At 44.9% G+C, this 20524-nt stretch overlaps 1 protein-coding gene across 3 annotated transcripts in view; it reads left to right on the top strand.

The window, feature by feature from the left end:
* The window catches only part of LOC124044021 (SEC14 domain and spectrin repeat-containing protein 1-like), a 46336-nt gene extending 28651 nt beyond the window's left edge, over nucleotides 1–17685 (top strand). For all 3 annotated transcript variants that reach the window (XM_046363330.1, XM_046363329.1, XM_046363328.1), the window contains exons 12-20: nucleotides 5552–5674; nucleotides 9872–10066; nucleotides 10399–10513; nucleotides 11921–12080; nucleotides 12263–12344; nucleotides 12517–12639; nucleotides 12721–12912; nucleotides 15739–15869; nucleotides 16147–17685. In XM_046363330.1, coding sequence (XP_046219286.1) covers nucleotides 5552–5674; nucleotides 9872–10066; nucleotides 10399–10513; nucleotides 11921–12080; nucleotides 12263–12344; nucleotides 12517–12639; nucleotides 12721–12912; nucleotides 15739–15869; nucleotides 16147–16417 — 1392 coding nt within the window. In that variant the 3' untranslated portion in view covers nucleotides 16418–17685. The remainder of the gene's footprint in view (nucleotides 1–5551; nucleotides 5675–9871; nucleotides 10067–10398; nucleotides 10514–11920; nucleotides 12081–12262; nucleotides 12345–12516; nucleotides 12640–12720; nucleotides 12913–15738; nucleotides 15870–16146) is intronic.
* The last annotated feature ends 2839 nt before the right edge of the window (nucleotides 17686–20524 follow it).

Raw genomic sequence — 20524 nt, 5'->3', positions numbered from 1 at the left:
GACTTTAGCCCACTACCTTCAACAACAGCAGCCTAGTGACCAGACAGAGAAACAAATGCAGATTTACACTCGTCACGATATAGGGTTTTAACATTTGGACACTGATAGCGTATAAATTGGAATGCAGTGGCTGTACAGTGACATGCTATACATGACGTCAGACGTCTGTATGGGTTTTGACGTCAGACGTCTGTATGGGTTTTGGCGTCAGACAGACGTCAGACGCGTCTGTATGGGTTTTGGCGACAGAGCGTCTGTATGGGTTTTTGACACAGCGTCTGTATGGGTTTTGGCGACAGGCGTCTGTATGGGTTTTGACGCCGACAGGCGTCTGTATGGGCTTTGACGTCAGACGTCTGTATGGGTTTTGACGTCAGACGTCTGTATGGGTTTTGACGTCAGACGTCTGTATGGGTTTTGACGACAGACGTCTGTATGGGTTTTGACGACAGACGTCTGTATGGGTTTTGACGACAGACGTCTGTATGGGTTTTGACGTCAGACGTCTGTATGGGTTTTGACGTCAGACGTCTGTATGGGTTTTGACGTCAGACGTCTGTATGGGTTTTGACGTCAGACGTCTGTATGGGTTTTGACGACAGACGTCTGTATGGGTTTTGACGTCAGACGTCTGTATGGGTTTTGACGTCAGACGTCTGTATGGGTTTTGACGTCAGACGTCTGTATGGGTTTTGGCGTCAGGCGTCTGTAGACACGTCTGTATGGGTTTTGACGACAGAGCGTCTGTATGGGTTTTGACGACAGGCGTCTGTATGGGTTTTGACGACAGACGTCTGTATGGGTTTTGACGTCTGTAGCGTCTGTATGGGTTTTGACGTCAGCGTCTGTATGGGTTTTGCGTCAGGCGTCTGTATGTTTTGACGACAGACGGTTTTTTTGGCGTTTTCAGGCGTCTGTATGGGTTTTGTCAGGCGTCGTACAGACGTCTGTATGGGTTTTGACGTCAGACGTCTGTATGGTTTTTGACGTCAGACGTCTGTATGGGTTTTGACGTCAGACGTCTGTATGGGTTTTGACGTCAGACGTCTGTATGGGTTTTGACGACAGACATTCTGAACTTGAACACAACATGCGTCAAGAAGCTGCCCTCATCCCTCCCGCTAAATTGGGCAACGTTTTCACATTTTTGTGAGGGAAAGGCTGTAAATTACGAGGACTCTATGTATTTTGAAAGATGATACGTTGAGGATTATAATAAATACTGCATTGATGTCATACAAGCAAGCCAAAAGTGCACCTCATATTTCCATATCATAAAACTTGTGTATACACTGAGTATACCAAAAATGAGGAACATCTTCCTAATAGGGAGTTGCAATCCCCCCCCACACACACACACACAGGAAACTGTTGAGCATTAAAAAACAGCAGCGTTGCAGTTCTTGACACAAACCTGGCACCTACTATCATACCCTGTTCAAATGTACTTAAATCTTTTGTCTTGCCAATTCACATAAAATCAACAGTGTAATGTTTGGTTTCAGTCTTGTCAGGTGAACTGTTGTGTCCTCACCTTCAGTCTAATTTTATTTATTTTATTTATTTCACCTTTATTTAACCAGGTAGGCAAGTTGAGAACAAGTTCTCATTTACAATTGCGACCTGGCCAAGATAAAGCAAAGCAGTTCGACAGAGTTACACATGGAGTAAAACAAACATACAGTCAATAATACAGTATAAACAAGTCTATATACAATGTGAGCAAATTAGGTGAGAAGGGAGGTAAAGGCAAAAAAAGGCCATGGTGGAAAAGTAAATACAATATAGCAAGTAAAACACTGGAATAGTAGTTTTGCAATGGAAGAATGTGCAAAGTAGAAATAAAAATAATGGGGTGCAAAGGAGCAAAATAAATAAATTAAATACAGTTGGGAAAGAGGTAGTTGTTTGGGCTAAATTATAGTTGGGCTATGTACAGGTGCAGTTATCTGTAAGATGCTCTGACAGTTGGTGCTTAAAGCTAGTGAGGGAGATAAGTGTTTCCAGTTTCAGAGATTTTTGTAGTTCGTTCCAGTCATTGGCAGCAGAGAACTGGAAGAAGAGGCGGCCAAAGAAAGAATTGGTTTTGGGGGTGACTAGAGAGATATACCTGCTGGAGCGTGTGCTACAGGTGGGAGATGCTATGGTGACCAGCGAGCTGAGATAAGGGGGGACTTTACCTAGCAGGGTCTTGTAGATGACATGGAGCCAGTGGGTTTGGCGACGAGTATGAAGCGAGGGCCAGCCAACGAGAGTGTACAGGTCGCAATGGTGGGTAGTATATGGGGCTTTGGTGACAAAACGGATGGCACTGTGATAGACTGCATCCAATTTGTTGAGTAGGGTATTGGAGACTATTTTGTAAATGACATCGCCAAAGTCGAGGATTGGTAGGATGGTCAGTTTTATAAGGGTATGTTTGGCAGCATGAGTGAAGGATGCTTTGTTGCGAAATAGGAAGCCAATTCTAGATTTAACTTTGGATTGGAGATGTTTGATATGGGTCTGGAAGGAGAGTTTACAGTCTAACCAGACACCTAAGTATTTGTAGTTGTCCACGTATTCTAAGTCAGAGCCGTCCAGAGTAGTGATGTTGGACAGGCGGGTAGGTACAGGTAGCGATCGGTTGAAGAGCATGCATTTAGTTTTACTTGTATTTAAGAGCAATTGGAGGCCACGGAAGGAGAGTTGTATGGCACTGAAGCTTGCCTGGAGGGTTGTTAACACAGTGTCCAAAGAAGGGCCGGAAGTATACAGAATGGTGTAGTCTGCGTAGAGGTGGATCAGGGACTCACCAGCAGCAAGAGCGACCTCATTGATGTATACAGAGAAGAGAGTCGGTCCAAGAATTGAACCCTGTGGCACCCCCATAGAGACTGCCAGAGGTCCGGACAGCAAACCCTCCGATTTGACACACTGAACTCTATCAGAGAAGTATTTGGTGAACCAGGCGAGGCAATCATTTGAGAAACCCAAGGCTGTCGAGTCTGCCGATGAGGATGTGGTGGTTGACAGAGTCGAAAGCCTTGGCCAGATCAATGAATACGGCTGCACAGTAATGTTTCTTATCGATGGCGGTTAAGATATCGTTTAGGACCTTGAGCGTGGCTGAGGTGCACCCATGACCAGCTCTGAAACCAGATTGCATAGCAGAGAAGGTATGGTGAGATTCTAAATGGTCGGTAATCGATTTGTTGACTTGGCTTTCGAAGACCTTAGAAAGGCATGGTAGGATAGATATAGGTGTAGCTGGGAGGATGTGTTCTTATTCTCCATGGACTTTACAGTGTCCCAGAACTTTTTTGAGTTAGTGTTGGAGGAAGCAAATTTCTGCTTGAAAAAGCTAGCCTTGGCTTTTCTAACTGCCTGTGTATAACGGTTTCTAGCTTCCCTGAACAGCTGCATATCACAGGAGCTGTTCGATGCTAATGCAGAACGCCATAGGATGTTTTTGTGTTGGTTAAGGGCAGTCAGGTCTGGGGAGAACCAAGGGCTATATCTGTTCCTGGTTCTAAATTTCTTGAATGGGGCATGTTTATTTAAGATGGTTAGGAAGGCATTTAAAAAAAATATCCAGGCATCCTCTACTGACGGGATGAGATCAATATCCTTCCAGGATACCCCAGCCAGGTCGATTAGAAAGGCCTGCTCGCTGAAGTGTTTCAGGGAGCGTTTTACAGTGATGAGTGGAGGTCGTTTGACCGCTGACCCATTACGGATGCAGGCAATGAGGCAGTGATCGCTGAGATCTTGGTTGAAGACAGCAGAGGTGTATTTAGAGGGGAAGTTGGTTAGGATGATATCTATGAGGGTGCCCGTGTTTACGGCTTTGGGGAGGTACCTGGTAGGTTCATTGATAATTTGAGTGAGATTGAGGGCATCAAGTTTAGATTGTAGGATGGCTGGGGTGGTAAGCATGTTCCAGTTTAGGTCGCCTAGCAGCACGAGCTCTGAAGATAGATGGGGGGCAATCAGTTCACATATGGTGTCCAGAGCACAGCTGGGGGCAGAGGGTGGTCTATAGCAGGCGGCAACGGTGAGAGACTTGTTTTTAGAGAGGTGGATTTTTAAAAGTAGAAGTTCAAATTGTTTGTGTACAGACCTAGATAGTAGGACAGAACTCTGCAGGATATCTTTGCAGTAGATTGCAACACCGCCCCCTTTGGCAGTTCTATCTTGTCTGAAAATGTTGTAATTTGGAATTAAAATTTCAGAATTTTTGGTGGTCTTCCTAACCCAGGATTCAGACACAGCTAGAACATCCAGGTTGGCAGAGTGTGCTAAAGCAGTGAATAGAACAAACTTAGGGAGGAGGCTTCTAATGTTAACATGCATGAAATCAAGGCTATTACGGTTACAGATAATAATAATAATAATAATAATTGTCCCATATCTAGTGGGCCCTGGTCAAAAGTAGTGCACTATATAGGGAAAAGATAGTGATTTGAGACAAAGCCAGGATGAGCAGTCAGCACACATGGCTACATCTCAGCACACTTCCTCCTTGGCAGCTGGCACTACCTCATTTCCTGTCTGTAACCATGAAGGGAAAATGCCTTTTCTCCCATTGGCCGATAGATTTAACTCTACTTTAGCATCTAAAACAGTTGTTCTCCGTACTCCGTCATGTGCAACTGATCATTTGCACTATGTTCTTATTATTCAACCCATATAGGCCACCACCTGTCGATTTGCCTGATACCCTTAGGGGCACTAGTACCCCAGGCTGAGAACCGCTGATCTAAAGATGTCAGCATTTTGAATGTTTTCCAGTGCAAAAGGAAGTGAACAGCTCCTTCGATATGTGTTCCATGGAATGGATGGATTCTATTTTAGATTCTAGATCCTAACGGAATGAGCAGTCTGTTGCTATGGTTATGAAAATGTTGTTCTGTAGGATGATGGATTAGTTTGGCTAGGGGGGTTTGGCCTAGTTCTTATCTGCTGGGAGTAGAGATGTAGTGCTGTGTAGCGAGTGGGGGAGTAGTTTGTAAGCTGTATTTCTCCGAGCGATATAGGAGACAGGCGGGAGAATTGCTTAGCAAGGCTAAAGGATGATGCTGAAAACCTCAACACTGAACCATTTTTATCATCCCTCTTTCAAAGTTCAGTGGATTCTAACACCTCTTCTTGATCCTCCTTAAATAATGCTGTATTTCAACCAGATGTTGAATTAGATTTATCATGTTATCCTTATCTTGTCCTGGGATGTCAGTTTCAAGTAGACACACACAGAAAACATTAGTACAATATATCGTGAACAATATTTTCTTTTTAGCTAACTTGGCATAATATACTGCTATGCTGACACATGGTACACTGTTTAAACAATGAGCCTCATTATACAACATTTGAAATGCCAATACATGCTTTATATCACCTGCTAGCTTTTAAGTAGTGTTACCCGATTGAAACCCACACTGATTTACAGTTTTTCCAACCAATTAGGGACCTCTGATACCTGGAAGGTATTTCGTTGGTCAGCCTGGGGGAAGTGATGAAGCATTTATCAATGATTGTGTCCAATGGGGTCTCTCTTGTTGCTATGCAGGTTGTGAATTGGCTGGAGGGGCCTGGCACAGAGCAGCTCCGAACACAGTGGGGGATCGGAGATTCTATCAGGGCCTCCCAGGCCCTACAGCAGAAACACGAGGAGATGGAAAGCCAACACAGCGTAAGGACAGAATAAAACAACACACTATAGACACAAAACAGACGCAACACAACATAATACAATACCACACAACTCAAGACACATAGTTGGCCAGAAGACACAAGAGATAGAGAGCGAATACAGCGTAAGGACACCACAGACACGATAACACCACAGACACGATAACACCACAGACACGATAACACCACAGACACGATAACACCACAGACACGATAACACCACCGACACGATAACACCACCGACACGATAACACCACCGACACGATAACACCACAGACACGATAACACCACAGACACGATAACACCACAGACACAGCTCTGTCACACCACTCATTGTTCAGTGTTCATACTCACTTACAGAGAAGAGTTGTGGAGATAGATAGCTGCTAGTTCTCTCTCACTGCAGTACATGTCTGAAGTGTCTTGAAGATCCCAATAATTGGGTCACTGAATATGATTATAGATTTAGATTGTTAGGACGAATGTGTTAGCTACCAGGAGACTGTAGTGAAGGCACTTGGCAGAAGACCTACAGTTCTGTAAGTGCTTTTCATAGATCAGTACGCTCTGGGCTGAGAAGCAGGGGCAAAGCGGTACGAGACTTAAACTATGGAATAAAACTCATGGAGGTAAACCATTGACATAAATAAGGTACAATGTTTACATCTGGAAAAGGTTTGTGTGATTTCACTAACAAAACAACAGCTGGCATTAGTATTTTCCTGCTCAATCACCAGAGTCAGTCCAGGCCAGGAAGTGACTGCAGCAGCAACAGCTGTGGGGTGTAACTAATGTCTCTCCTGGCTGGGTTTATATCAAAGACCCTGATGAATCATTGCTCTGGGCTGGAGCGTGCCCCGTTGACCGGAACAGGGAAAGCTGGCCAGGGTGAATTGAAGGTTAAAGCCAGAGCGAGGTCAAAGCTAAGATTGACAATTAGGCTAGAGACACCCACACCGGCAGAGAGCGACACCCACACCGGCAGAGAGCGACACCCACACCGGCAGAGAGCGACACCCACACCGGCAGAGAGCGACACCCACACCGGCAGAGAGCGACACCCACACCGGCAGAGAGCGACACCCACACCGGCAGAGAGCGACACCCACACCGGCAGAGAGCGACACCCACACCGGCAGAGAGCGACACCCACACCGGCAGAGAGCGACACCCACACCGGCAGAGAGCGACACCCACACCGGCAGAGAGCGACACCCACACTGTCAAGAGAGCGAGAGCCTTGTTGTGGTGTTATATCCCACAGCCTTCAGCAGGTGGAGCTATTGATCTGAATGTTTAGTGTTCTCTAAGTAATAATGACAGTACAAAAGTATTCAACTCAATTACTGTACACAGTAGGTCTGAACTGAACATGAACAACTTTGATACAGAAACCATTTGTATTGTTGGTATACAGTATTAGCACAACCTTCTGTGTTTGCTGGTATGAATTGTGACTCCACAAAATAAGTTATTTGTTTTGTAGTGTCTGACTCTTCTGCTCTGTAATAACGCATGTGTTATTGGTTGTGTATATACAGTGGGGCAAAAAAGTATTTAGTCAACCACCAATTGTACAAGTTCTCCCACTTAAAAAGATGAGAGGCCTGTAATTTTCATCATAGGTAGTACACTTCAATTATGACAGACAAAATTAGAACAAAAATCCAGAAAAACACATTGTAGGATTTTTTTATGAATTTATTTGCAAATTATGGTGGAAAATAAGTATTTGGTCAATAACAAAAGTTTATCTCAATACTTTGTTATATACCCTTTGTTGGCCATGACAGAGGTCAAACGTTTTCTGTAAGTCTTCACAAGGTTTTCACACACTGTTGCTGATATTTTGGCCCATTCCTCCATGCAGATCTCCTCTAGAGCAGTGATGTTTTGGGGCTGTTGCTGGGCAACACGGACTTTCAAATCCCTCCAAAGATTTTCTATGGCGTTGAGATTTGGAGACTGGCTAGGCCACTCCAGGACCTTGAAATGCTTCTTACGAAGCCACTCCTTCGTTGCCCAGGCGGTGTGTTTGGGATCATTGTCATGCTGAAAAACCCAGCCACGTTTCATCTTCAATGCCCTTGCTGATGGAAGGAGGTTTTCACTCAATCTCACGATGCATGGCCCCATTCATTCTTTTCTTTACACGGATCAGTCGTCCTGGTCCCTTTGCAGAAAAACAGCCCCAAAGCATGATGTTTCCACCCCCATGCTTCACAGTAGGTATGGTGTTCTTTGGATGCAACTCAGCATTCTTTGTCCTCCAAACACGACGAGTTGAGTTTTTACCAAAAAGTTATATTTTGGTTTCATCTGACCATATGACATTCTCCCAATCTTCTTCTGGATCATCCAAATGCTCTCTAGCAAACTTCAGACGGGCCTGGACATGTACTGGCTTAAGCAGGGGGAGACGTCTGGCACTGCAGGATTTGAGTCCCTGGCGGCGTAGTGTGTTACTGATGGTAGGCTTTGTTACTTTGGTCCCAGCTCTCTGCAGGTCATTCACTAGGTCCCCCCATGTGGTTCTGGGATTTTTCCTCACCGTTCTTGTGATCATTTTGACCCCACGAGGTGAGATCTTGCGTGGAGCCCCAGATCGAGGGAGATTATCAGTGGTCTTGTATGTCTTCCATTTCCTAATAATTGCTCCCACAGTTGATTTCTTCAAACCAAGCTGCTCACCTATTGCAGATTCCCAGCCTGGTGCAGGTCTACTATTTTGTTTCTGGTGTCCTTTGACAGCTCTTTGGTCTTGTGGAGTTTGGAGTGTGACTGTTTGAGGTTGTGGACAGGTGTCTTTTATACTGATAACAAGTTCAAACAGGTGCCATTAATACAGGTAATGAGTGGAGGACAGAGGAGCCTCTTAAAGAAGAAGTTACAGGTCTGTGAGAGCCAGAAATCTTGCTTGTTTGTAGGTGACCAAATACTTATTTTCCACCATAATTTGCAAATAAATTCATTAAAAATCCTACGTGATTTTCTGTATTTTTTTTTCTCATTTTGTCTGTCATAGTTGAAGTGTACCTATGATGAAAATTACAGGCCTCTCATCTTTTTAAGTGGGAGAACTTGCACAGTTGGTGGCTGACTAAATACTTTTTTGCCCCACTGTACATGATTGCTTGCTGTGTATGATAACTTATTTTGTATTTTTAAAATGTATTTTACCTTTATTTAACTAGGCAAGTCAGTTAAGAACAAATTCTTATTTTCAATGACGGCCAAGGAACAGTGGGTTAACTGCCTGTTCAGGGGCAGAACGACAGATTTGTACTTTGTCAGCTCTGGAGTTTAAATAATGTGTTATTGGTTGTATATATACAGAATTGCTTGCTGTGTATGATTATGTCTTATTGGTTGTGTATATACAGAATTGCTTGCTGTGTATGATAATGTGTTATTGGTTGTGTATATACAGGATTGCTTGCTGTGTATGATAATGTCTTATTGGTTGTGTATATACAGGATTGCTTGCTGTGTATGATAATGTCTTATTGGTTGTGTATATACAGGAGTGGTTTGCGGTGTAATAATGTGTGTGTTATTGGTTGTGTATCCACAGGAGTGGTTTGCGGTGTAATAATGTGTGTGTTATTGGTTGTGTATATACAGGAGTGGTTTGCGGTGTAATAATGTGTGTGTTATTGGTTGTGTATCCACAGGAGTGGTTTGTGTTATTGGTTGTGTATCCACAGGAGGTGTAATAATGTGTGTGTTATTGGTTGTGTATCCATCGGAGTGGTTTGCGGTGTAATAATGTGTGTGTTATTGGTTGTGTATCCACAGGAGTGGTTTGCGGTGTAATAATGTGTGTGTTATTGGTTGTGTATCCACAGGAGTGGTTTGCGGTGTAATAATGTGTGCGTTATTGGTTGTGTATCCACAGGAGTGGTTTGCGGTGTAATAATGTGTGTGTTATTGGTTGTGTATCCACAGGAGTGGTTTGCGGTGTAATAATGTGTGCGTTATTGGTTGTGTATCCACAGGAGTGGTTTGCGGTGTAATAATGTGTGCGTTATTGGTTGTGTATCCACAGGAGTGGTTTGCGGTGTAATAATGTGTGCGTTATTGGTTGTGTATCCACAGGAGTGGTTTGCGGTGTAATAATGTGTGCGTTATTGGTTGTGTATCCACAGGAGTGGTTTGCGGTGTAATAATGTGTGCGTTATTGGTTGTGTTTCCACAGGAGTGGTTTGCGGTGTACGTGGAGCTGAATCAGCAAATAGCAGCGTTGCTGAGTGCTGGAGACGAGGAGGACCTAGTGGAGCTGAAGGGTCTTCAGCAGCAGCTCAGTGATGTCTGTTACAGACAGGCCAGCCAACTGGAGTCCAGGCAGAACGTACTGCAGTCAGCACACGAGTTCCACGGCACCGCACAGGATGTATGTTTCTTGGATTAATTCCTTGATTGATTGAATTTATTTGATAATAGCAAAATACCTATACAGCCAAGAACAAGAGAGACAGTGATTCTTACTCTAAATCACCAAGTCAGTACCTAGGGCCAGTCCCTTGGCATTTGTGTACTGTAGATCGATATGTGAAAGCAATATGGCAACAATCAGATGGCAAGATGGAGCTACCACCACCCATATTGCTTACACTTATCAAGTCCTCCAATCTACTTTGGGATTCAGTCATAATAATATAGACTAACTGTATGGACTACAGCTTTGTGTTGCCTTTGGACTAACGCCCCAGTTTACCCTCGCAGCTGTCCCAGCAACTGGATGGTCTACTGAGCATGCTCTGTGCAGACGTGGCCCCCACTGACGGGGCTGCCATCCAACAAACACTCAAACACCTCGAGGAGAAACTCAAGAGTGTTGGTAAGCACAATTCTATTATTCTATTCATACTGTTCATTTTTGTAATGTTGTTATTCATTTATTATTTTTAAATGAAACACACTCTGTCTTATTACAGTTGAAGTCAGAAGTTTACATACACCTTAGCCAAATACATTTAAACTCAGTTTTTCACCATTCCTGACATTTAATCCTAGTAAAAATTCCCTGTTTTAGGTCAGTTAAGATCACCACTTTATTTTAATAATGTGAAATGTCAGAATAATAGTATAGAGAATGATTTATTTCAGCTTTTATTTCTTTCATCACATTCCCAGTGGGTCAGGAGTTTACATACACTCAATTAGTATTTGGTAGCATTGCCTTTAAATTGTTTAACTTGGGTCAAACGTTTCGGGTAGCCTTCTACAAGCTCCCCACAATAAGTTGGGTGAATTGTGGCCATTTTCTCCTGACAGATCTGGTGTAACTGAGTCAGGTTGTAGGCCTCCTTCCTCACACAGGCGCTTTCAGTTCTGCCCACAAATTTTCTATAGGATTGAAGTCAAGGCTTTGTGATGGCCACTCCAATACCATTTTGAACAACTTTGGAAGTTTGCTTGGGATCATTGTCCATTAGGAAGACCCATTTGCGACCAAGCTTTAACTTCCTGTCTGATGTCTTGAGATGTTGCTTTAATATATCCATATAATTTTCCTGCCTCATGATCCCATCTATTTTGTGAAGTGCAACTGTCCCTCCTACAACAAAGCACCCCCACAACTTGATGCTGCCACCCCTGTGCTTCACGGTTGGGATGGTGTTATTCGGCTTGCAAGCATCCCCCTTTTTCCACCAAACATAACGATGGTCATTATGGCCAAACAGTTCTATTTTTGTTTCATCAGACCAGAGGACATTTCTCCCCCAAAAAAATTATGGGGTCTTGGCTGATTTCCTTTGATTTTCCCATGATGTCAAGCAAAGAGGCACTGAGTTTGAAGGGAGGCCTTGAAATACATCCACAGGTACACCTCCAATGGACTGAAATTATGTCAAGTAGCCTATCAGAAGCTTCTAAAGCCATGACATAATTTTCTGGAATTGTCCAAGCTGTTTAAAGGCACAGTCAATTAGTGTATGTAAACTTCTGATCCACTGGAATTGTGATACAGTGAAATAATCTGTCTGTAAACAATTGTTGGAAACACGACTTGTGTCATGCACAAAGTAGATGTCCTAAACGACAAACTATCGTTTGTTAACAATAAATGTGTGGAGTGGTTGAAAAACGAGTTTTAATGACTCCAACCTAAGTGTATGTAAACCTCGGACTTCAACTGTAGATGGATAACTGCAAGAATAACGTTTGGTTAGAATATTTTCTAACTATCAGTAGTGTTAGTTTGGTTATTGAGTAATATTCTCTGCCATGATGCTCTGTCCAGAGGGATCCCTGGCAGGCCTGAGGGAGAAAGGGCAGGTCGTGATGGATCAGATGTCCAACCAGACAACCTGGTCCTATGGGAAGGACGTGCCCATTGAAAACAAAGAAAACATTGATCATATCCAAGGAGTTATGGAGGACATGCAACTCCGGAAACAAAGGTTTACCCAGATGTCTTTTTTCCTGAGCCTGCAGGGCTGCAGCTGCTCCAGATAATGCTGAAGTTGTTTACAAAGCTTCCACGACTCAATTTCTGTAATATCATAGAATTTTGGCCTTTGCCATGGATATTGACATAGAAATGACCGTTGTCATGTTTTAAGAGTGTTTTGGTTCTGTCTAGATGTGAAGACATGGTGGATGTGAGGAGACTGAAGATGCTTCAGATGGTCCAGCTTTTCAAGTGTGAGGAAGATGCATCACAGGTCAGTCTATGGACCTTCCCTTCTTCATCTCTGTTTGTCTGTTTGTTAGTTTCATCTTTGGTTCTGGGTTGCATATTTTAACACGTCACTGATGTGTTGTATTGTTATTATTGACATATTGTTTTTGCTGTTAAGAAGACCTTGTAAACCTCATACCTGTGTTGATTCTCAGGCGGTGGAGTGGCTTGGTGAGCTGCTGGATGCTCTCCTGAAGACTCACATCAGGCTCGGGGACGATGCACAGGAAACCAAAGTGCTGCTGGAGAAACACAAGAAATTTGTGGATGTTGCACAGGTACTGATCTCTCGTGGCAAGCTGTTGACATACATGTACAGAACACAACCCTGAGCATCTCCCTCTTTCTCTGTGTTTCAGAGCACCTATGACTACGGCCGTCAGCTGCTTCAGGCGACGGTGGTGTTGTGTCAGTCTCTACGCTGCACCACTCGCTCCTCCGGTGACACCCTACCACGCCTCAACCGGGTCTGGAAACAGTTCACTGTCACCTCTGAGGAGAGGGTCCATCGGCTAGAAATGGCCTGCTCTTTCCACACCGCAGCTGAGAAGGTGGGTGGAGAATGGACAATAGTTACTGTGTAAAGAATGAGACACCAAGAAAAGGCTTTCTCCCTGCCTAAACCTTATTTGAGCCTATGGAAAACCTACAGGTTGTGAGGTTTCATGACAGAAGGTAGTGATGACAGGCAACACTCAAGCCAACATGTTAGGTAAACAATTAGCAACTAAACTCCAGAGCAGCCTCTTTAATGATCAGTGTTGTAGTGAGTCCAGTCTCGAGACCATATATTGAGTGTCTCAGTCTTGTCTCTGTGTTGGACACGTTTTTACTTAGTCTTAACTCGTCTCGGACAATGAGGACTCGTAACTTCTTCCCGAGAGCAGTCAAGACCAGCAGAGTAAAAGACTCATACTTATCAGCTCAAATTCAGTCAGCCATAAAACCACTTTGCCAGGCCGAACAACCACACTCCTTTCATGACACTGACACACTGTTTGTGACTCTCTGTCTGTGGCTCTCTCTTTGTGACTCTCTCTGTGGCTCTCTTTGTGACTCTCTCTGTGGCTCTCTGTTTGTGGCTCTCTGTTTGTGGCTCTCTGTTGGTGGCTCTCTGTTGGTGGCTCTCTGTTTGTGGCTCTCTGTTTGTGGCTCTCTGTTTGTGGCTCTCTGTTGGTGGCTCTCTGTTTGTGGCTCTCTGTTTTGCTCTCTGTTTGTGACTCTCTCTCTCTGTTGGTGGCTCTCTGTTTGTGGCTCACTGTTTGTGGCTCTCTGTTGTGGCTCTCTGTTTGTGGCTCTCTGTTTGTGGCTCTCTGTTTGTGGCTCTCTGTCTGTTTGTGGCTCTCTGTTGACTCTCTCTGTGGCTCTCTGTTGGTGGCTCTCTGTTGGTGGCTCTCTGTTTGTGGCTCTCTCTTTGACTCTCTCTGTGGCTCTCTGTTGGTGGCTCTCTGTTGGTGGCTCTCTGTTGGTGGCTCTCTGTTGGTGGCTCTCTGTTGGTGGCTCTCTGTTTGTGGCTCTCTGTTTGTGGCTCTCTGTTTGTGGCTCTCTGTTTGTGGCTCTCTGTTTGTGGCTCTCTGTTTGTGGCTCTCTGTTTGTGGCTCTCTGTTTGTGGCTCTCTGTTTGTGGCTCTCTGTTTGTGGCTCTCTGTTTGTGTTTGTGGCTCTCTGTTGGTGACTCTCTTTGTGGCTCTCTGTTTGTGGCTCTCTGTTTGTGGCTCTCTGTTTGTGGCTCTCTGTTGGTGGCTCTCTGTTGGTGGCTCTCTGTTTGTGGCTCTCTGTTTGTGGCTCTCTGTTTGTGGCTCTCTGTTTGTGGCTCTCTCTTTGTGACTCTCTCTGTGGCTCTCTGTTTGTGACTCTCTCTGTGGCTCTCTGTTGGTGGCTCTCTGTTGGTGGCTCTCTGTTGGTGGCTCTCTGTTGGTGGCTCTCTGTTGGTGGCTCTCTGTTGGTGGCTCTCTGTTGGTGGCTCTCTGTTGGTGGCTCTCTGTTGGTGGCTCTCTGTTGGTGGCTCTCTGTTGGTGGCTCTCTGTTGGTGGCTCTCTGTTGGTGGCTCTCTGCTCTCTGTTTGTGGCTCTCTGTTTGTGGCTCTCTGTTTGTGGCTCTCTGTTTGTGGCTCTCTGTTTGTGGCTCTCTGTTGGTGGCTCTCTGTTGGCTCTCTGCTCTCTTTGTGGCTCTCTGTTTGTGGCTCTCTGTTTGTGGCTCTCTGTTTGTGGCTCTCTGTTTGTGGCTCTCTGCTCTCTTTGTGGCTCTCTCTGTGGCTCTCTGTTGGTGGCTCTCTGTTTGTGGCTCTCTGTTGGTGGCTCTCTTTGTGGCTCTCTGTTTGTGGCTCTCTGTTTGTGGCTCTCTGTTTGTGGCTCTCTGTTTGTGACTCTCTCTGTGGCTCTCTGTTGGTGGCTCTCTGTTGGTGGCTCTCTGTTGGTGGCTCTCTGTTGGTGGCTCTCTGTTGGTGGCTCTCTGTTGGTGGCTCTCTGTTGGTGGCTCTCTGTTGGTGGCTCTCTGTTGGTGGCTCTCTGTTTGTGGCTCTCTGTTTGTGGCTCTCTGTTTGTGGCTCTCTGTTTGTGGCTCTCTGGCTCTCTCTGTGGCTCTCTGTTTGTGGCTCTCTGTTGGTGGCTCTCTGTTGGTGGCTCTCTGTTGGTGGCTCTCTGTTGGTGGCTCTCTGTTGGTGGCTCTCTGTTTGTGGCTCTCTGTTTGTGGCTCTCTGTTTGTGGCTCTCTGTTTGTGGCTCTCTCTGTGGCTCTCTGTTGGTGGCTCTCTGTTTGTGGCTCTCTCTTTGTGGCTCTCTGTTGGTGGCTCTCTGTTTGTGGCTCTCTGTTTGTGGCTCTCTGTTGGTGGCTCTCTGTTTGTGGCTCTCTGTTTGTGGCTCTCTGTTGGTGGCTCTCTGTTGGTGGCTCTCTGTTGGTGGCTCTCTGTTGGTGGCTCTCTGTTGGTGGCTCTCTGTTTGTGGCTCTCTGTTTGTGGCTCTCTGTTTGTGACTCTCTCTGTGGCTCTCTGTTTGTGGCTCTCTGTTTGTGGCTCTCTGTGACTCTCTCTGTGGCTCTCTGTTGGTGGCTCTCTGTTGGTGGCTCTCTGTTGGTGGCTCTCTGTTTGTGGCTCTCTGTTTGTGGCTCTCTGTTGGTGGCTCTCTGTTTGTGGCTCTCTGTTTGTGGCTCTCTGTTTGTGGCTCTCTGTTGGTGGCTCTCTCTCTGTGGCTCTCTCTTTGTGGCTCTCTGTTTGTGGCTCTCTGTTTGTGGCTCTCTGTTTGTGGCTCTCTGTTTGTGGCTCTCTCTTTGTGGCTCTCTCTTTGTGGCTCTCTCTTTGTGGCTCTCTGTTTTCACCATTCTGAATGTCTAAAGAATCCATATGTTCTGAAATATGAACACAACACTATCTTCTCCATCCCAGGTGCTGGTCCAAACCAGCCCAGAGCAGGGTGATCTCCCAGTGGAGTTGGAGCAGGAGACTTATGAGGAGGTGGAGACGGTGGGGAAGGCTCTACTGGACAGACTCACTGTCCCTGTTATATTCCCAGATGGGTAAGAAACAGAGGACAGGTCACACTAAAACCTGCATGACTTTAGTGACTCCCTGAATCTTGTCATGGTGCAGGTTAACGTCAATGCTGGTAAAGTTATTTCCAATTTACTCCTCAAGTACCAAACTTAATTTACACTGGCAACTGATGTTATCCATCCACTATAACCATTTATCAATGTCATAGTGTACAAGAAGATGTTTGAAGATCTAATGATGCATGTCACTTTAAGAAGAGAACTGATGCCTTGTTGATTCCTTCCCTATGTCCCCCTTTAGGAGTGAGCAGTACTTCGGCAGCCCAGGAGACATGGCGTCCTCTGCTGTACACATCCGGGACAAGATGAAGCTGGTGGAGGACAGGAAACTGACTCTGCACGAGGAAGATGAAGAAGACGTTGAGCAGCTACAGTATGATCAGATACATGACCAGGACAAAGAACTACAAGATGATGAAGAACTACAAGATGACCAGGAACTACAAGAAGTGGACAAAGAACTACAAGATGGAGAGGAACTGGAACTGGAGACGGACACTCAGAAAAGCTAATGGAGCACCTTCAACAGCTAACCTAGTCCCAGATCAGTTTGTGCTGTCTCGACAAATCCTATGGCCATTGGCGTGACAATCATAGGAGTTTACAAGACAGAATAAACAGATCTGGGACCAGGCTACAGAACAGCAGCAGCCAGCAGTCCACCAGAGATTCAGGACAGGAAAGAACGCCTCTGACCTTTGTCATCATGTCAACACAGCGCCTGACCGTCACGTGCTCCAGAACTAAAATCCTGTCAATCACCCGGTGTGACTGCATTCCTTCCATCTGTTGTACTCTGCCTCGCCAAGCCATATTAACTTACTAAGAGCAGTTAAAGATAGAATATGGTTCTGAGATCAACTTACATTGCTTACCGCACATGACATGGAGATGAGGGGAGGAAACAAAAATGAAGAGGCTGAAAGCACTGACTGAACTGAAATGGACTATTTCCCTTAAAGCTTTACCTTGCCTGTCGCTTGTCCCTCTTAAGTCGCGTACACACTGCACATAGCCCAGGGCTCGTTTTCAACCAGGGTTAAGGTTGGCCCTGGGCTAAGAACATGTAGTGTGAAAAGTGCTTAAGACAGTTGACTCAAGCTTTTACATGGTGCTACTAAACCTTCTAGAATGTACAGAAAGCTAAGCATTCATCTATCTCTCCTTTTCCCTTACAGGTGCTGTAGAGTTTCTAGGCCGTTCTCTTTGCCGTTCTCTTTGACTATAAGTAATGTATTTTATATTTTCCCACTGTTGTTTTTCTTCCCCCGCAATACGTTGACGTGTAAAACGACGTGCCAGTAATGTAAATTCATTCTGAAGGCGTTTGAATAAGGCACTAACTGCCCAGCTGACTGTTTCCGGTGTAGACAGACTGTTGTATATTGCGCAGATGGATGGGTGCTGTCAACCAGCTTTTAAGACATTTAGGCTGTGTTACTTGTATGCATCAAGGTACAATGTAAAATCGGAGCTTTGTTATAAGCCTAGATTAGAGTGGTAGATCCAGGGCTTTTGTTTTTATTAATAAAATGGGATTTGGAAAAATGATGCTTCATCTCTTCATAGTTGTCATTCTAATGTATACATAAAGTACATACGCCGTTTGCATTGTGAGGCATGCTATTGAAATATTAATTATATTTATTTTGTTTTGTATATTATGTATTTTACATATCAGTGCAAGTCATAATGCTTGTTGTTTTTAGGTTTGCGAGGCTAATCATGTATTTCTTGAAAATTGGGGTCCTGCGAAATAAACAAGCAAACATTTGAAAGATTTCTTGGAGAGAATGTAATCATTTTACCATTGTCTTGTAAGACTATGCTTAACACATGGCAATGTTGTCTTCTACACATACAGTACACAAGATATGACATGCTTAACACATGGCAATGTTGTCTTCTACACATACAGTACACAAGATATGACATGCTTAACACATGGCAATGTTGTCTTCTACACATACAGTACACAAGATATGACATGCTTAACACATGGCAATGTTGTCTTCTACACATACAGTACACAAGATATGACATGCTTAACACATGGCAATGTTGTCTTCTACACATACAGTACACAAGATATGACATGCTTAACACATGGCAATGTTGTCTTCTACACATACAGTACACAAGATATGACATGCTTAACACATGGCAATGTTGTCTTCTACACATACAGTACACAAGATATGACATGCTTAACACATGGCAATGTTGTCTTCTACACATACAGTACACAAGATATGACATGCTTAACATTTAATTTTACACACAAGTTATTCTGTAAAATAAGCCTAACTTGACCAGTTGTCAGATTGAATAGGATATTTGAAGGCTTTCAAAAAAGCTGCTAAGCATTCACAAATCAAGGTGTGTGTAGTCAGTGCAGTAGCAGTATGAGAATGGGCAAAATTCAAACTGTCTAATTATTGCATCATTTATCGCATGATGACATCACTCAAGCCCTACAAAAGAGACCCCCGCTCTCTTATCCTCACCTCCCTCTGCCTTCCATCCTAGTCTGTACATAGACGAATCCAACATGATTACAAAACTGCAGACTAGGAAACCACAATTACCAAAGCTCTTGTTCTGCCCCACTGTGACCCAAACCCCCTATGCCTGGACCAGAGGGCCGTCCTGATTGGCCAAATCCTCGTCATATCCTGTGGTCTCCATGAAGTCTGTGCATGGTGTTCCATTACTCCTTATCCACCAGAAAAGGGAGCTGAGGAGAGAATTCATGATAACAAGGCCAACTGAGGTAAAACACAGAGTAAACCAACTGCAAGCACAAATAGGAATATAAATGAAGGGAGGGAGAAAACAGGACACATTTTAGACCTAAACAACGATCCCAAGCCCAGAACATTCTGCAGAAAATCCACCAACTCAACAGGAAGAAAAGCAACAGCAAGGTCACAAAACTAAAATAACAAGTGAAAATAGTGGAGGATGGGGAGAAGGCCAATGTTTTTGAAGACCATCTGAAAAACATCAACCGTTGCCCTGGAGGCCCCCTGTTTGACCCGGAGTGGAAGACCATCATTGACCGTCAGGTTTTTATCCCCACCCATCTACCCATAAGCCCCACCCTCGACACAAGTCACCATCTCATCACTCCTGTCACTGTCACTGAGCTGCAAGAGCACATCAAGAAACTGAAGATCAAGGCACCAGGGGAGGACACTATCGACAACTGACTCAACAAGGAGGCCTCCCCTGAGTTCCACTACCAGCTCTGTGACCTCTGCACCCTCTGTGTGCACACCACACATTTCCCCAAGCCCTGGAAGTCGGCGGTTGTCACAATGATCCCCAGGCCAGGTAAGGACCCTCACCAGCCAGCCAACTATAGGCCCATCAACCTCTTGAAGCTGCTGGAGAGGGTCCTGGTTAGCCGGCACCTGAGACACTTCAACAACAGCGGAGCACTCAGAGTACATCAGGCAAGCTTCAGGACGAAGAGATCAATATCCTGAGCCTGGCCGAGGCTGTACAAAGCGGGTTCAACAAAAAAAGAGGTGGCGGTGGCTGTCTTCTTTGACAGTGAAAAGGCATTTGATAAGATGTGGCACAATGGGCTCATCTATAGGCTATCAGATACAAACCTGAAACTCCCCACTCAGATGGTCACTCTTTTAAACAGCTTTTTAAATCAGTGGGAGATTGCATGGGAGAAGGAGAACCCACATCATCCAGGTTCTCTCCAGAGGCGGGAGTATCCCAAGGCTCCACCCTCAGCTCTCTACTGTTTTTAATGTACATCTGTGATATTTATTACCCCCACCCAAGAGAGGGACATGTGGCCCAGTTCGCAGACAATCTCTGTTATTGGGCCTCCTCTGAGAACTTTGCCCATGCAGGAAAAAAGCTACAGAAGTGCATAACAGAGATCAAGAACTGAGCAAATCTGTGGCGGGGCAAACTTAACCCCCTGAAGACCCACTGCGTCCACATCTCCAGGCGCCCCAAAAGAACTAAGCAAGTGGACCTTAAACTGTATGGACAGGCACTCCAGATGACCCCAACGGCCAAGTTCCTTGGGGTCACATTCCAAGAAAAATGTCCTGGCGTGCCCAAAGACTGCCTGGAGAAGGAGGGAATGAAGTGCCTGAACCACCTGAGGGTAGTACTCTGTAAAAGAAAAGGAGGAGCCTCCCCAGGGGACAGCCACTGAGTCTACTAGAGGTGCATTCAGTCGCTCTTTGAGTATGCTACACCAGCCTGGTGTAAAGTTGGGAGGTCTCACGTCAGAAAACTTCAGACCATTCAAAACCTTACCATCAAGATGGCATACAGACTCCCCACGTACACAAACACACACTACATGAACCTTTAGGACTGAGAGCAGTTGAGGAGAGGATGGCCGTTCTTGGGTGCAGGTTTACACTCAGGTGAGTGGACAACTCATCTCTGAAACCCATGATTGAGGATGAACAAGCCAACCCACACCGATTTTTATCTAGCACCCCCCTCTATGTGCTTCTTAAATATTGAGCATTTTTATCAGTTCTGAACCTCTTTTAAAACCATTTTAGAGTGGATATCTGTTCCATTTTATTATGATTATATACGCTCTTTCAACATTTTAACTCCAGTTATTGTAA

Source organism: Oncorhynchus gorbuscha, linkage group LG09 (assembly GCF_021184085.1).
Source record: "Oncorhynchus gorbuscha isolate QuinsamMale2020 ecotype Even-year linkage group LG09, OgorEven_v1.0, whole genome shotgun sequence".
Classification (NCBI taxonomy): Eukaryota; Metazoa; Chordata; class Actinopteri; order Salmoniformes; family Salmonidae; genus Oncorhynchus; species Oncorhynchus gorbuscha.
Note: the sequence above shows the minus strand (reverse complement) of the source record. Positions and strands in the feature narration are given on the sequence as shown.